This window comes from Etheostoma cragini, chromosome 20 (assembly GCF_013103735.1).
Source record: "Etheostoma cragini isolate CJK2018 chromosome 20, CSU_Ecrag_1.0, whole genome shotgun sequence".
In the NCBI taxonomy this organism is placed as follows: domain Eukaryota; kingdom Metazoa; phylum Chordata; class Actinopteri; order Perciformes; family Percidae; genus Etheostoma; species Etheostoma cragini.
Window position 1 is genome coordinate 7,177,035 of NC_048426.1, and position 18,593 is coordinate 7,195,627.

Sequence of the window (18,593 nt, forward strand, 5' to 3'; positions counted from 1 at the left end):
AGGTGTTTGGTGACACTAATTTAGCCTGGAGCCATATCATATTGTTTTGTAAAGGCAGACTGATGAGCAGAATGTATAGAAAACAAAAACCATTGCCCAACCATTCATGGATAAAGAGGGATCTAAGTAAAAGGCTTCCACTATTGTTATCTTTCTTTCCATCTTCTTTTTTTCCATTTAGCTTCCCCTTCAACATTTATCTGACATATACATCTTTGTCAGAGAAATACTACCACCCTGTCCTTAACTGGTATTACTGAGTGAGAACTGAAGATGAAGACAACCAGATCCACCTTAGATCCAGGGATTTTAAGTACAGCATGAGTGACATAATGTATGATGGATCCAGTCAGGTATGCAACCATGCAATGGTTTATAAGGTTTTCTTGAAATGCATAAGTAGTGTACCTAGGCCTTTTGAGACAGAGATCGAGCAATGACGGAACAGGTGTGAGGCCTGCTGTAATGTTCGTGCCCTGTCCATTGCAATTCTGCACATGCCAGCAAAACTCTGCCATTACACAAGTAATAGCAGCTGGCCCGCAAACCGTGACAACTGTGTGCAAGTCCTTGTTGATGATTGGCTTGTTGGTCTGTGGTACCCAGTGTCCAATCACTTTCTCTTCCACCTTCCTTAAATAAACACACCGGCAACCATACAGCCAACATATTTTTTAAGATGCAAAGAATGTGTATGTGCTTCAGGCAATAGGTGCCAAAAAGCAGTTTGAATGGGTGAAAGACCAGCGGTGTTTCACTGAGCAAAGAGTTGGGCCAAGCAACTGTGATGTCTGCATCCAATGCAGCTGTCATCTGCTCAAGTAGCAGTGCCACAGCGGCGGCCATTTTCCCTAGTTTGAAGGTGCCTTTACGAGTGAGTGACTTGAAAGTGCAAAAAGCTGCTTGCAAATAGGTTGGCAAAGGGGTGATGAAGGCAGGATAATGGACATCCAGAAATGCATGTGTGAGTTTTGAGAGTCAGAAATAAACAAAGAGAAGGGGCAGCAGGGGGGAACACTGTGGTTGCAGCACAGTCAGGGCCTAGTGAAATCAAAGCACACAATGCCTCCACTCTGTAATTAGTGTACTGGAATGTGAACCCCTTCACTGATAATGATTACAGGTGCTACGGTGTGTACCCCCCCCCCCCCCACACACACACACACACACAATATGCACCTCTACCTTTAACTGAAATCCTTAACTTAATCAGCCATTTGCAACTGCTAGTTACATCATCTGCAGCAACATCTGTCACAACGTTAAAAGTAATGGGTTAGGTTTTAAAACTTTATATTTCTGGCCTTTTTTACTTTTATTAGATAGTTGACAATGGTGGAAAGGTGGAAAAAAAGACTATGACATTACATCATGTGCATTGTAAACTGCTGGGAAGAGGGAGGGTCTCTCTCTCTCCCCCTCCCTTCCCTACCCCCGCCCTCTCTCTCTCTGAGAATAACAAATTTAATTGATATTGATTCATAGATTAATGTGGGATTACAAGTCCTTATTTAATTGGCCATTTGGGCTTTTTGGGGTGATGCATGTATATAGTGATCATAAAAACAAAAATAAAGCTTTCAAATACTAATTTTGACATAGTAAACCATGGCAACGATCACAGCTGTGAAACGTTGGGGTTAGCCCTACAAGAAGCTTTTTAAACTTGCCAAAAATGCTGCTCTGCTGCTCTCCTGAAAGGACTTGCTCTGCACCTTTTGCACTGGACTCTCTGTTACCCATGCTTGTGCACTGAAGCGATGCACACAGACTGAGCTGGTTTCATCCTACACACACGCTGGATGTGTTTTTGGCTTTACACTGCGCGTAAAGTCGTGCCCTGCAGTCTCACAGCGCCGGAGGGATTAGGAGGTGGCTTGACGACCGCTGACCTGCCTGCTCCTTTACAAGGCAAGATCAGCTATCAGGCTGCTGCTGCTTTGTGCCCTGCTGTTTGAGGGTTGTGTCAGGGATTCCTCCATAAGTGCACCGGGGTTCACCAAGCAGTTGGGGGCAAACAGAGGTGGGAGGGAGGGGTGAAGCCTTTGGGCCATCCTCAGCGCTGTCACACGTTTCCCCCCACACAAAAAATGTGGACGTCATCTGTCAAAGCCCTCATCGAAGATCACTTTCAAGCCCCCCAATTGGGACACACTTTCAAGCGTGCTGTGACCAAATGGAGGTAGTGTTGCCATGGCTACTGCCGCGAGCAAGGGTCAGTACCAGGTTTTTCTAATCAGGCTTGTAACAGGCTACTGGCAGGCTTAGAGGTTTGCAATGACTCTGACAGCTATGTCACACAATACAAGAATTCATTACAAATCTTCTGAAAACACATGTACAACAGATTTCAAACAAAACTTTACATAATCACTCAAACTACAAATTCATAAGGAATGATGGAAGTTTCAAACAATGCACTCAACATGGTGTTGATGATGTTACATAATATTGTGTTTGCTAGTAGTTGTAGTAGTAGTAGTAGTAGTAGTAGTAGTAGTAGAATCTGATTCAACAAGAGGCTAACTGAGATGGTTGCTGAAAATCTAAAATCATAGAAGACGGAACTTAAAAACAGTAGAGACAGTCGATTTTCAGTGGGAGAAGTTGGATGAAGAGTGGATGAGAGGGAAAAAGACGTGGAGTAAGGGAAAAAGGACAAATCCGAATGGGAAAGCACAAAAGAGAAAGAAAGTGTGGTTGCAGAGGGAGAACAGAGGCAGAGGAGGAGTGGCTCAGTCATGAGTTATTGCACAGAAGACATAGTTGGGGCAAACACAGATCATTTGCACATCGTAGAAACTCCAGGAAGTTCACGTTGACAGAAGGAGTTGCTCAGGGAGATACAAACCCGAAGAAGGCGTGGTTTCCCTCTATGGGCGGAAGTAAAAGGGGGTGATATGAAGCTGCTTTCAGATGATCGTGAGTATAAGGGTGGAGCTCCATGTAACAGGATCTCGACATGAAGGGAAATGTAGGCTCAGTGCAACTCTCTAATGAGAGGGAGAACCTGATCAGAGTCAGATGGGGTGCCCCGAGCACACAGCCCCCTGCAGAAAGTGCCGCCCGACACCCTTTGTTACCTCCAAGTGAGCTGAGACCAGCCCATGAACCATGTAACTAGGTGGTTTCCAGGTTAATGAAAAGCTGTAACTCCGGTCCCACTGTCTCTCTCTGCTAAACTGACGACTGCCCACCCCTCTCCACACCGCACCCTCCATCTTCCCCCCAAACCTTCCTGCCCCAACCCATTGTGGAGGCAGGAGAGGGGAGGGTCAGGGGCAATTAACGGTTTACTTTGTGTGAATTATGCTACATTTACATAGGCTGATTATGATCCAGAGTGACTCACACTCAGAAAAACCTTTCCATTTTTTGGATTAACTTTAATTTCTAGATTAGCTGCTAAAAACAAGAAACTGACCTGTCTCAAATATCACATGCATAATGAATAATTGTCCTAAACTTGAAATTCAATTCATAACAACTAATCATGGCACAACTCTTCACCAACATACCATGCTTTATTCCAAAAATGATTTGGGCTATTTTGCCTTCATCCAATCCAATCTATGTCACTATTTCCTGAAATTCGATATAGCAAGCAAAATACTTTCATAATAATTAATTCAATAATTCATAGCAAAAATACTTGTTGCAGTCTTACTAGCATTATTGTCCTCTTTGATAAAACAAGGTCATTTCACACAGCAACTGATGCTATTAGCCATTTGTCCAGTAAAAGGAAACTTAACCAAAACTCTAAACAACTACCAGCTTGTTTATTGCATCCATGTACTTATGTCAAAATGGCCAATATGTATTTGTTCACGTTCAACTCTTTTACAACGATGAAAGGGGTTGTAAATCCCACGGATAGAAGGTGGGCTCTGCAGGAGTCCTTAAGATGTAAGATAGATGTACTTGTTAGCAAAGGTGAATAACAGGGGTCATGGCTCGACTGGTCAGCGAGCACGCAATGGGGAGTAAAAGTCTAACAACAAAGGCAAAAAGTGAATCATGTGAAACAACTTTGACTTCTACATACGATATCTAAAGCAAAGTCCAGTATGGACATCATTTCCCAAAAGCATCAGTATTTTTCATAATGGATTTGCTTTCCTGTGCTTTAAACATATCTCATAAGTAGTCCAGATTGTATTCTATAAATCAAGTTTGAAGGTTTTTAAATGTGTGGAACACAGTTATACACTTATCTGCCAAAGCAGTCGTCTAAGAGGGTGAATCAGTATTTGTTTCAAGGAAACTGGTGCCAAATGCTCTTGACAGTTTTTGATTTGGCTACAAGTGGAGTGCCTCTACCCAACTGCTAATCCTAAATCTGCAATTCCCTACCCTCTCCTCCTCAGAGAAAGAGGGGAAAGATAAACCCTCATTTGGAAAATGGGTTAACATCAGTAAACATCAGCTTCCAGCCAGGTACACATTTAATCAAGTTTACCTGGCAAAAAAAAGGAAAAGAGGGAGAAATAAAAGGGAAAAATCCCTTTGATTCTAGGTTGGTGAAAAAAAGTAAATTTACTCCAGTTGCCGTTCAATTTGGACCAGTGGACATTAAAGCAGGAGCCGGTGCCTAATAAGAGCCATGCCTGAGAGAGAGAGAGAGAGAGAGAGAGAGAGAGAGAGAGAGAGAGAGAGAGAGAGAGAGAGAGAGAGAGAGAGAGAGAGAGAGAGAGAGAGAGAGAGAGAGAGAGAGAGAGAGAGAGGTGTGTCTGTGTCTGACTCTTGGCTCCAAGGTTCCTGCTAATAGATTTCAGCTCCCTCAGTGTCCCAATTAGCTGGTATGTATGTTTGGTTTATGAATTCATGTGTGGATGTTAAGTGTGTGAGCATGCATGTAAAGTATGCCTGAATATCAACACGTGTAAGGTTTGTTTCTGCGTGTATGGCCGTCATTCAAAATAAGCAGCAACCTCCTGTTGTTTAGACACTTTTATCATCATCTAATGCTCCCAATTAAAAAGAAGAAAGAGTATTCTGTTTGTTCATTTTGTTGAGAAGCCAAGCAAAACCCAGAGCCAAGACCAAAAGGAATCAATTTACACTGAGCCATTCTCAGCAACAGAATGCATATCAACATAAACACATGGAAACACAAACAGAAAACAGATAAACCTGTCCAGTTTCAAAGCAGCTTTTACCGCTACCACTTTTTAAGGAAGAGCATTACAAAGAAAATAGTGAGTGCACTTTTAACCCTGACCTCGTGTGAGGACGGACAGGCACAGCTCAAGCCTTACCTGTAATAAACCCCCATAGCTTCCACCACGTGAGCATAAATCACACTGTGTGCCTTCAAAGTATCGAATATCGACTAATACAACACCGCTCACCCCTGGCTTTTATCCCTGCGTTTCCTTCTCTATGTTCTGGTGGTGGCACTGCCTTCAAAGTGCAATCATCTCACTTTTAAAAGGCACGCCAAGCAATTTATTTACCAAGAAACTGCTGCCGTAAATGACAGAAAAAGCAGCACAATTTACTGACAAGTAGTGAATGGGGCAGGGGGGCTAAGAGGTCTTGGCTAGGTCTGTGAAAGACTATAAAGCTTTAGTAGTAGCCCACGACCTGTTTATGGCCGGCTGAGACACTGTGGTGCGAGGCTCCTGATCACTCAACAGCTCCAGACTGCTGCCACTCTAGCATAACGCGCAAACAGGAGACGGCAACGGAAAACAAGCTTTAGACAAAGCGAGTGCATTTAGTGGCATCGGATTTATCCTTCATGTCCCCTTCTTTCACAGGAACCGCAGGCCGTTCAAGGGAGAGAGAAAAAAATGTGATTCTTTATTCTTAAATTAAGTAATAAGTTTAAAAATGTGAGGGATTTGGAAACATAAAAAAACTTCTAACGTTAACATTGAGTAGGAAATGAATGGGTAAATTATGCATTTAATTTTCCACAAAATGTCAAAGAATCTTGGCATTGGTGCCCACTTGTGCGGAGAATGAGTGCAGAGCTGGCCAGCTGGGAAAAAAGACCTGGTATGCTCGGAACTTAACTACACAGACCCAAATACCCACCGAGTGGATTCAAAGCAGATGTGGACCTAAAATGGCTTTCTTGTAAGCAGCTTACATGTCAAAGTTGCACAAAATCTGAGTTCATGTACGAGCTAGAATGTGTAGCTTACCTGGTCTTCACTACATCGAGAGGATGCATCAAGCAGATCTCTACCAGACCTGAAAGATAGAAAACAATAGAATAAGTCACCTTAATAACCTTGGACATTGAGGTGGATGCTGGTTATTCAATTTTAGGATATATTTCTTTCTATCAATGTCTGAATGCACTAGTGTTAATACAATGTGTCCATTAAATTATAAAGAGCCAATGTGAAAACAAACGGGTTTAGAAGTATAAAAAAAATATATATAAAAATAAATAAAAAAATAAAGAAATTTCAAAATCCTATTAAAATTTGTAACCATTTCTAATTTACTCAACAGTGTGTTGCCTGTTTCCCTACACACGTTTAGAGAAGGGTAAAAAACAAAACAATCTGATATTATTGTTATATATTTTTTATATATATATATATATATATATATATATATATATTTTTTTTTTATTTTTTTTTTACAGCCTTTAATTAACACCATTTCCCATAAACTATAGAACATCACGCGTTAAATGTAAGAGACGAGTCAAGGGGTTGCCGTGACTTTAGACATGTCTAAATAATAACATAATAATTGCAGCAGGAAAGAGAAGAACGAGCAGGGTAGAAGTTTTTAGAAAAAATCCTTTTCTGAATATAGATAAAACCTTGTAGCAGCACTTGTACATTTTCATGGAAGCTGTAGTTTTTTCTGTGCTCACAAAGTAATCATTATTTAACTTTAGTCAAATTTACGAAGGTTATTATTTCTAATGGAAAGTGCTTTAGCACTAGGAATTACCAGAGGACCTCATGGGATTTAGAAATGAACCCCCCACATCTGTGTTTTGAATGACACATTCACACGGGATAACAAAAAGCTGTATTTTAGTCAAATTAACTTATTATTATCCCCCAAATATAATGTCAAAACTTTCATGTATAATTCCGATGCAGCCAATACCACCTGGAATCCCAGAGCTGCCCATTATCACACGCCCTCTGTGTTTTGTAAAATATGTTCAGGTCATTTGCGGTGGAATTTTTACTTCACAAATTACCGACATGGCAGATTCTGACAGCACTCAGATCCGACAACCTCCGTGATTATGACAAATTACTTGAGGTCCCCCAGATACTTGTTGTCCCGTGCATATAGGGTTTAAGAATATAGAAAATAAACCCCAGAAACTGGTGAAATATTTTCAGAAAGACGAATGAGTTACAGAAGCTAGTTTAAAAAGAGGCTTTTCTTGCCTTGATGTCAAGACTTCAGCTATCTATGAAGTATTATTTATAGTTATAATGTGAAAATAGTTGCTGCTTCCAGCTCCAATGTTAGGATTTGCTGCTTATATCTGTTTTAAGTAAATATCTTTGCACTTTGGTGTGTTTCTATATTTTAACTATTTTACAAACAATAAATAAGTGCCAGATCGATTGATCTGTCATCTGTCCTTAAATGTCACTTTGCCACATGCTCTTTTTACAGAATGCACATAGACTGCTGTACACCAGTCCGACTTACCATGTAGACCCAATGGGAACATGTACAACTGAACTGTACAGATCTGTTAAAACCCTGCAGGATCAGATAGCAACATAAATCGGTTTTATGTGACGTGTGACAGTTTAACTTAAAATAAGATAAGAAAGTTGATTGACTGCTAACTGGGGAAAAAGTCAGTGGATGTTTGTGCATTTGATTATTTTCCCCTTTAGCTTTACTAGTTTAGTAGTTTTAGTAGTTTAAGTAAAAGTATTGTACAAACACACTTCTTGTTGCTACCAAATGGTTTTGACAGACAACCAGCGCCTGCCAACCTTCTTCCAGAATCCTATCACGCTGGTTATCGCTCTGCCCGATTGTAATTCTTGGTGTTTTAAGCCGTGTGCCATCTTTGCAAGGACATGGGCCTGAGTGATCCAAGTAGACTTTTTTCAAAAATTCCTGCAAGTAACAATAATTCTCTGCATTTTGAAAGGCCACCAACATTATCGTCCATGCAAACCCAGTAATAAAAGAAAATCAAAGTCAGCAATGTGCCAGCAGCTGTAGAATCAATGCAGTCCGGTTAATCAGCGAGAGCCTGAGGTTTAACACACACGTTAAGTATGTGCATCTGTGTGGTAAAGCCACTGCTTTGGCACAAAGGACTTCTGACTCAATCAAGTTTTTTTTCATACAATTCTCACTGCATCCCTTTCCTGGTGCCGTGCAGATTCCACTGTGTGTGTACACAGCTGCTGTGCAATATGGACTCTTTCTAATATGCTTAATTAAACATATTGTCTACAAAAGAGTGTCTGGGGATTTTCCAGGGAAGTAATTATCAAGTAAAATCCCACAGAAAAATGACTTTGTCTACAGTTGCATCTTAATGTACAAATGGGAAAACCAAGAACTGCTGAAACAAGCTTCCGACAGGCAAGAGTCAAACTAAATTCCTTTGGTCACGGCTCAGTTAATTTGACTATGGTTGTTAATGATACTGCAATAAAAAGGCAAATACAGGACAGCTTTGCACCCATCCTTTTCTGGCCTTGCCATTAATAGGTAAACATGAGGTGCATCAAATCTTTCAGCAGGTAATCAGATTACACGATGAAACCAAACCGGCTCGATCATCCTGTGCAAACACAAAGATGCTGGGAAGTGACCGAACATGCTCCGACAGGTGATGTAGCTGTGGGAGCGTAAAGTCTGGGGGAAAAGGAGAGCTTCTGCAACCTCATTCAAACGGAACATTTGGCCACTAATTGGGAAGCAAAAACAAAGAGGTAAAAAAAACCTCATGGCAAAAAGACAAAATTCTTGTGCTGCATGTCCAGCTTTGCTCCGAACAAGGTTCTGTGGGAACTAAGACAACTTATTGGTAAATGGTGGGACCAGTGGTGGGAAAAGTATAAAAGTAAGTTAAAATACCACACGGTAAAAATACTGTTATAAGTTCACTCAAATAAAAATATGAAAGTATTTGCAAAACAAAGTACTATTACTAACAAACAATTATTAACATTACTATTAGATACAAACACACAGCACACATAAAGAATATACATGAAATAATAGGATGCAGTATACATGTAATAATAGGATACAGTCTAAACAAAATGCACTTAAAGCGCAAAAGTGACTAAAAACACACAAAATACACATATACATCAGGTGCTGCTGCAACAGGCTACCGCACGATACAACGTCATCTTGGCGCAAAAAAAAAAAGAATGTATGAATGTTATTTTACCAAGCATTCATTGTATATGTTAAACTACTATTTGGTTGTTCATTTTCACTAAAGTGGTCAGATAAATATAGGGAAGTAAAAAGTACAATATCTTCCTGTAAATGGGTTTTGGGGCTGCAGTGGGCAAAAGGTTAAAGAAGTGAGCTTGTGGCCGGGAGGTCGCTGGTTCAATCCCCTGACAGACAGGAGAAAAATCTGGGTGATAAAAGTGAAAGAGCAGCGCCCTCCATAATTACCACCACTGAGGTGCCCTTGAGCAAGGCCCGTAACCCCCACTGCTCCAGTGGAGCTGCTCAGTGGCCAGCAGATCAGACCATGGTTGTACTGGGCAGCTTCTTGGTACAAAAGGAATCCGTGTGTAACTGTGTGAATGAGACAGGTCTTCGTCTCAATCGACTTACCCGGATAAATAAAAGGTTAAATAAATAAATCTTCCTGCAAAATGCAATGGAGTATCAGTGTAAAGTATTTTAACATGGAAATACTCCAGTACATCAAAACTGTACTTTAATTACATTTAAGTACTGTACATTTGTTACTTTCCAACACGGCAAATAGCAATTAGCAAAAAACTGCTGTTACTGTAAGTAATTATTTGCAGCTTGTTTTAATCTCTCCTGATGTGTTCGACACCTACAGGCTATGATATTAACGTTGTTAGATCTCTATACATACTCAAACCATGTTTTTATAACTGATTCTGAAGGCTGATATTTCGCCTCAATATGATGAATCTCAATATGATCAAGCGTCATTGTACAGTTAAATTCATTCATTCATTTATCCTCCATCTTTAATCACAGCACAACTAGTAGCCCTTCAGCCACTAGGGGAACGTTGGTGATCGTCACACCACATATAGTAAATAAACCAAATCTGGTGTTCTGCACTAATGAGAATATACTGTAGCGTAAGAGTTTACCATTAATTACCAGTTGTACTGTAGCCAAAGGCAACATTTTCTTTTAACAAGGTATCTCTCACATTTCGAAACTGGAAAAATAAGAAAATGGGTTAAAGTCTGGAAAATAATACAGATAATATCATCGTAGATACACGGAGAGGTAGGACTAGAAACAGCAGCAGGAGAAAACAGCGGGCTAAAGACTCAACGGAATATATCTGTTACAAAAAGGTGCTCTGCTTTTCTAACATCACACTAGAGTTGGGCGGTTACCAATGTTGATATCGTCAAACCTCCTCCCTATATGACCGCGGTATACGGTATTACCGTGACCAATTGAAAACCAGCTCAGACGGCGTCACCAAACCGTTGGCTTGTGCCCACAGCATTTTTAAGCATTAAATAAATTGTATTTAATATTTAATCCTTGTCTCCTATATAAGTGCATTGCATTTTTTTAATGACAGTACTGGAACGGATACCATTAGGACCCGTGTTACTGCCCAACCCTATACCACACCTGACCAAACAAGTCCTGCAGACTCTAGCTTTACCAAATCTAGACTATTGCCCAATGATATGGTCAGGTGCTGCAAAGAAGGATTTAAGAAAACTGCAGCTGGTCCAGAACAGAACAGCTCGCCTTGCCCTTCAATGTCCACTTAAATCTAATGTAAACAACATGCATGTCAATCTCTCCTGGCTGAAAGATGAGGAGAGACTTTCAGAATCACTCCTGAATTTTGTTGGAAACGTTAATGAATTGAAAATTCCTAATGGTTTGTGTAGTCCACTTAGCCCTAATTTAGCTCTAACACAAAATACCCCACCAGACATGCCACCAGAGGTCTTTACACAGTACTTAGAGCCCAAACACCATCAATGCGAACAATCAATATGAATAAAGAGAAATGTATCTTTTTAGATAAAACAGATGTTGACAAAGTTTCTTTTTGGGGACATTACTTGAAATTGGGAAAAATTACAAGTTGGAAAAAAGGTTAGAAATTGCAATATTTCGCAGAGTAATGCAATATGCTATTGCTATATTATCATATCGTGGCAAGTATTGTTATGATATCGTAACGGGAGGCGTCTGTTGATTCAAACCCCTAAAATGTATACGTATGCAAAGATTTCACTTTTCTATATTTGATGCTTATGTATTTTGTGTAATATTTATAAGGGTAAATGAAGAGGAATATTTATAGTTGTGAGGGAATATAATGTTAATTACACTGCTCTTATTTGTATTTAGTGTGGTTGTTGTTGATGTCTGAAAATGTCTTACTGTTTGTTGTAGTTTTATGTTGTGTGTGAACCACAGGAAAGTTAGCGGAAGTTCTGCATCGGCAAATTGGGATCTAAATAAAATAAAATAAAAAAATCATGTGTCTGCATTTCCACTATCAACAAGTTATAAAATAAATAAAATCATATTTTCATCAATCATCAAAAAGGAGCGCACTGCTTATGGTTACTTGTACTTGTACCTGCAAGTGACCAGAGCAGCTGTGCACATCTGGATACTTAATGATTCACACTAGATTTTGGGCCTCATCGTAAACCTCAGATTACAGGAACGGGAAAGGATACAGGTTACCAAATGCTTCATTAACTTAGAAAAGTAACAGTAGTTAACACTTTTTACTAATTAACAGGCCTGCCCCACTGTGCCATTTAGATACCCATGATTAGTTCAGTGTGTTCAGTTTTCAGGCTGTCAAGTATTTGGTGTCTAAGCGTACTATGGTCCGGTGTCTTTAGATGCGAGGTTAACGTCAGTAAGCAATGCATGTGCTATCTCCAACCCTTACAGTTGCAGAAAGATTAAGTGGTGACAAGCATGAATGCAAAACTAGGTTGTGTTTGTTTGAGCCTCTGTCTAACGTCCTTGCAGAGGAGACACCTTTAGAACAGCTGATGGCAGACGAGGTGACTGGCTGACAGGTTTGTAGAAAAAACTAAGAGAAAGTGTGCTAAGCATAATCGGAACTTGACCTTTGTATGACATGTACAGCTCTCATTTCACCCAAGCTAAACAAGTTTATTTCTATCTATGTTGCTAAGCAGGGGGTTTGTCCCACAGGACAACTTAGAGAGTTCCAGAAATGTTTTGAGAATCAAATTACTATACTTTAGTACGATTCCTAGCTGACTACTGATTCTACTAGTGGTATTCTTGCACCACAGAAATCATTTCCCCTCAGACTGTCTTTTATTGTGTACAAAATTACAATAATGTGCACTTTATTTGCCCTGGTCCCTCATAGAAAATAAATTGGTGATAGTAAAGGGGAAATGAGAGCAACAGTGAAATTTTTTCCAGTCAAGACAGAACAAATTGTATTATTGTGTTCCTTGTCAATCAAACTACAAAACAAAAACTGCAGGAGAGGGCGTTGCATTTATATACCCACTGACAGATCCACAAGAGATGCAACCTGTTGGTGCATTGACTTCATTATTTACGGATATTTTAGGGAGCTGTTTTTTTCTTCTCCTGTTCTGCAGAAATGTTTGATTGTTTAATATATCCCCAAAAATAGCCTTTTATTTGATTCCACTCGGATGGTGTGACATCATGAAAGGGCATCAAGGCCTAAAGACACTAAATATGGCATTTCCTCGTCACCACCTAGAGGCAGCTTCTTGCTCCACTCTGCCCCAGTGCATCATGCTCTTCCACTCCAGCTGTCAGCACACACTACTGTTTAATCATAGAGCATGCAGTGGTGTGAACCCACACACTCTCGGGAGCACTTCACACCCCTCTATAGCCTGTGATGCGTAGTCACTGAGCATGGGCAGGGCAAACCAAGGAGATGCTGCTACTGAGTTGCTTCGCTCAGCCCTTCCTTCTCAGGCTCAGGCTTCTCTCCTGCAGGCACCCACCTCCTCCAACTGCGAGGAGGGGGGCAATATTACAGGGACCTGTCACCTGGATGACGTTTATAGCTTTACAATGCATCAGTGAGTGACAAATTGGAAGATTCCATCAGTCCGAAGTTCTTTTGTTTCTGAACCACAATGGCAGTGACAGGGCTTGTCATCCAGCGGATTGCAGACACACTGAAACACTCAGTAAGGCACAAGTGCTAATGGCAAAGGGGTGTCTGGAGCACAGCTCTTTAGACACACCCCTACACATACACTACAAGATTGCTATTTGCACAAATGCGTTCTGTGCCAAGACATTGTGTAAAGTTGGGCAGTGAAAACAGAAGAGCTACAAGCATAAAGTTAGTTTTGATTCAACATCTTTTTTTTTTTTTGAAACAGAGCTTACATCATATGCAGCTTTAACAACTGTGGAATTTGGCTTGTGTTTTGGGGTATTTGATAAAAAAGACCATAGGGTGTTAAAAAGGGCTGCATCATCACTTATTCAACTGCGGGTGATTTTTGCAATAGTTCTCTGGAAATAAGTCAACAAGCAGCTTCATTGGTAGCACTAGTCCTGCCACCACCAGATTGGCAAGACATTCCAGGTCGTCCAATTACTTGTCTTCCAAAGAGAGAAGATTATGCATCACGTAGGTGAGATGACTATCTGAGTTGGTTTTTGCTCAGGAATGTACACAGTTTGCTCCCACGCAAAAGTGAGAAAGAAAAACAATGGTGCGCCAGAGAGCCAACGGGTGCAGGTGTCATCCATCATGCCGAGACGCACACTGAATGACTGTAATTCCCAGCAGCCACAGGGAGAAGGTCACTGCTACAGGAAGCACAGCTCCCCAAGTTAAATGGACTAATACATGAGAGACATACTGGTTGCTCAATTCACACGCTTAGTTGACCCGGTAAATACTCTAATAATAGCTTACACGCTACTGCCTTAAATATGCTAATAATACTTTAATTACTCCCTGCCAGTGACAATGGCATAAGTATTAATGGTATGTACTTTTTGTTCTTGTTAACAAAACCAACAATATTAAAACATAAATTAGATAACAGATACCTTTTTTGACTAATTTCAGAAAAGAATATGTATATTCAAAGACAAAGCAGAAAACCATAGCTCGTCCTGGTGTTTCAGGAGTGAGATAAAGGATGACATGTCATGATAACAGAGCTTCACCTGACAGGCCCGCTCTGGTTTTGACAGGAGCTCCTGACTGAACCTGCAGGTGATATGGCATGCCTCTATGTTGTCCATTAATACTTTTCAAAACACATCAGATCTGGAATGCCAAACAAACCCTGCGAGCTGCCGCTCCCCTGCAATTTGTCATCTGCGGTAGCAAAGCCGACGCGATATCCATCAGCGACTGGGCCGGGCGCTGTGATACACAAACCCTGAATAATCTCAGCTTCTTCTAACGCTCAGGTAGAAATAGAGGTGAGAGAATAAAGACTGGCATGACACCAAATGGACCAGTAAATAGGACTAAAAACTCCAGGGAGTTACCACATTAAATGTCCCACAAGAGATATATAGATATTATTCAAAAATGTAATTTAATTTATTTATTTATTTATCAATCTATCGCAAATAACATATTTTCACCTCTAGACATCTCTTTAATTAAAGGCCAAGCTGCTACTGCTCAAACATTATAATAGGTTGTGTTGACTTTAGCTGCATTTATCGTTCATAACAATTAGAGCCTGTCTCACTACATGTATTTGGGATATTTATTGTGCAAGTTTATTCAAATATAGACCTACTGTGACAGGTAACATTACATTTACACTGTATTTGTAAGAAAACACTTGTGGTTGGCAAAAAGGCAAATCAAGGAAGTGGGTGTAATAAATGTAACATAAAAGGTGCCCGAATAACATGAGGCCTGCCTGCTTTGGTGAGGCCAATAAACTATAGTTACTACCAAGTGAGGCACACTCTAGTATTGAAATACGGCCGTGGAGTCAAACCTGTTTTTAAAGCAAACAGGCGGTGCAATGCTTCCAAACTGATCACATTAAAATTGAAATGTAGTATAAACCATTTTGTACAGTACTGGCACAAGCAATCCGTCATGAGAACATATACAGCCAACTCATGGGGAGAGAGGGGTTGTAGCAAAAATAAATGCATGTATTTCCTATAAATTAAAAGGCAATTAAGTGTTTTTAAAAAAAATTTAAAATTAATTAACGTGGAAGCAGGCACCATTACTAAAAGGGATTTAGGCTCCCCATATAACTCTGCTCTTCAGTCCTAAACCAACACTAGTGAGGGAGGAACTGATTATGTTGGAGTTTACATATAAAAAAAAAAAAAAAAAACACACTGGCTGAAGACATCTGGAAATGGGAGTGAGGGAGGGAGAGAGCACTATTAATCACAGATTTCACCAATCATGTTTCCTGTGTCGGGAGTGCAGAAGTGTCCTGGTTAAATCCCCAAACGATCCCTAATTCTGCACTTGAAAAAGCTCAAAGGGTGCTTAGAAAAACAAGCGAGGCCATCTCCAGTGACAGCGGGGGATTTTTTTAACTGAGGGCCCCTGACGAGAAGTGGAAGCATCCCAGGCCTGCGTCAGCTTCATCAGATAGTATCACCTCCGAGAGTGCCCGGTGTTCATATCCAAACTAAGTCTGGAACCTTTTCTGAATATTTAACATTTTAAAAACCAAATTAAATTAGATCATACAAAATCTTTTCGAAAACAAAGTTGTGTATTAAACATTTGTTTATCTACGTTATTTTTTTAATAATACTGACTGACTGTTAAATCTTATAAATCAGGTGAATGTATACAGACACAATCTCAAGTCGTCAAGAAAACGAAATTTTTCATCCTCCTTGATGCTGAACTGAACATGAGCCATACAATAGGGACATATATCCTGCAGCGTGTCCTGTAATTTCCCCTGTCAATGCATGAGTTGAGATGAAGGGAAGGGGGGGGGGCGGGCTTCTGCCTTGTTTGCATGACAGTTGGCCAAAACCTGCTAAGTATCTCCCTTATCTATTTATATGATAAACTTAATAACGGCTATTAATTACACAATATATTGACTAATATATCCTGTTTGTAATTGATGTATTGATTTTGGAGTCAAGTGTGCATTCTGTTTAGATTTATTGTTGGAAGTCATTCTTCATTGCGCATTTTCCCCACTGGCTATATATGCAGAGACAGCTCGGGTATGTCCCTGTCTGGCAAACTTGAGATGAACTCTGTGATATTGATGGTAGTGTAAAAAGGTGTGTGTGACGTGTTTGCGCTGTTGACTGGGTCAAGGCCCAAGCTGCCTGGGCTGACGGGGTAATGATAAGCTAGCGACAGATTGATGGACAGACCATACTGGCAGTGTCCGAGGCTCCCTTCTCCATTACTGTCACTGTCTTGTTGACAGCTGTGGTCACTTTTTTTTCCCTACACACAACCATATGATGCAAATACACGTGGCAGCAGTCCGGAAGCAGTTGACAGGAGGAGAAGAAAATGAGACAAAATGAATGCAAAACCTGGTGTAACTGATGTTTGAGGGGAAGTGCTCAGTGTCATCTCGACCCCATTCCTATCACGAGGATCACTTTTTAAACAAATTGTTACCAACTCCTGCAGAACACCTGTTGTCACCATCTAAATAAACTGTATAATCCTGTAACAAAGGATATATAGCTCTGCAAACATGAGCACATCACGCAGCTTGGAAACCCTTCAAGGGATTTTAATAATAGTTGCCTTGCATACATTTATGCACAACAGACCAGTGGTTCCCACACTGGGGGTGGGGAGACATTAAGGGGTCCCAGTAGACATCTAAAGGGACACACACGGTTCATACGCATTTTAACCAAAACTTTTCCATGACTTTTTGGCAAATTTCCATGACTATGTATTCGTGAAAGTTAAACGATTACCCTCAGAGGGTTAACAATAAGTGAAATTTATGATATTGCGTCCCGAATAGAACATTAAAGTTAAGACAACGTCAAATACATTTTTGATTATTTGTTTGTTTTATTATTAATCAGATATTATGACTTTTTATTTTTCCAAAACCTTTCCAGGCCTGGAATTTGCATTTTTGAAAGTCCATAACTTTTCCAAGATTTTTCAAAACGTATGAACCCTGGACACAAGATAATTATTTGTGTACATTTTTTTTTTTTTAAAGACAATTTTTTAAAACTTTTGTTCTTTCTTCAGAAATACTGTGTGATTTTGACTCTAAAATTGTTCAAATAAAAAATGACCTTTTAAGTTGAACTGCTCATTACGGTGCAACATATGAGGAGGGATCCAGACTTTCTTCCTATTTACAGGTCACTACCAAAAGAGGTCAACTACTACTACGAAACTGCAACTGAATATGATCTTTATTATAGCACGCTAAGATTAAATTACATTAGGCTAGTGGGATTTGTCAACCCCGACTAGAATGAGTGATGTATTTTTAAGATTTTCTTAATACCAATACTTCTACTGCTTATCAATACCGATACTACCCCATAATTTGGTGCACTAACAATAAGTTCAGCTGAGCAACTTGTGACTTAAATAAGAATATCTGGTCCACCTTAGGTGAGCCTAGCTTAAGTTAGCCTTAAGGTAGACTAAGATGTCCATAGCAAAGCTTGGAGGAGCAGCTTCTCATTAGTCTGGATCAATAGACATTTTATGAACAATTAACTTCATTTAATATGACATACGTGGTGTTTTCTTGTGTGGGATGCAAATGTTCCACCAAAACAAGTTCCTTTCTGAGACTTATTTCGCAGGTCCACGGCATTTGTGACCGGAGCTTAGCGCTACCCAAGACACTTGTGATTGGTTGAAAGAAATGTAAACATCACAGCATTTGTTTTTACTAGCTGGTCCACCTTAAAGTCAGCAAACTCAAGTACAGTGGTGTGAAAAAGTGTTTGCCCCCTTCCTCATTTCCTGTTCCTTTGCATGTTTGTCACACTTAAGTGTTTCGGAACATCAAACCAATTTAAACAATAGTCAAGGACAACACAAGTAAACACAAAATGCAATTTGTAAATGAAGGTGTTTATTATTAAAAGGTGAAAAAAAATCCAAACCATCATGGCCCTGTGTGAAAAAGTGATTGCCCCCTAAACCTAATAACTGGTTGGGCCACCTTTAGCAGCAACAACTGCAACCAAGCGTTTGCAATAACGTGCAATGAGGCTTTTACAGCGTCCTGGAGGAATTTTGGCCCACTCATCTTTGCAGAATTGTCCTAATTCAGTTACATTAGAGGGTTTTCGAGCATGAACGGCCTTTTTAAGGTCATACCACAACATCTCAATAGGATTCGGGTCAGGACCTCGGCTAGGCCACTCCAAAGTCTTCATTTAGTTTTTCTTCAGCCATTCGGTGGTGGACTTGCTGGTGTGTTTAGGATCAT

At 40.1% G+C, this 18,593-nt stretch overlaps 1 protein-coding gene across 2 annotated transcripts in view; it reads right to left on the bottom strand.

Annotated features, from left to right (window-relative positions):
• slc25a21 (solute carrier family 25 member 21) overlaps positions 1-18,593 on the bottom strand; it is a 92,597-nt gene that overhangs the window by 23,299 nt on the left and 50,705 nt on the right. For both annotated transcript variants that reach the window (XM_034858688.1, XM_034858687.1), the window contains exon 3: positions 6,156-6,204. In XM_034858688.1, coding sequence (XP_034714579.1) covers positions 6,156-6,204 — 49 coding nt within the window. The remainder of the gene's footprint in view (positions 1-6,155; positions 6,205-18,593) is intronic.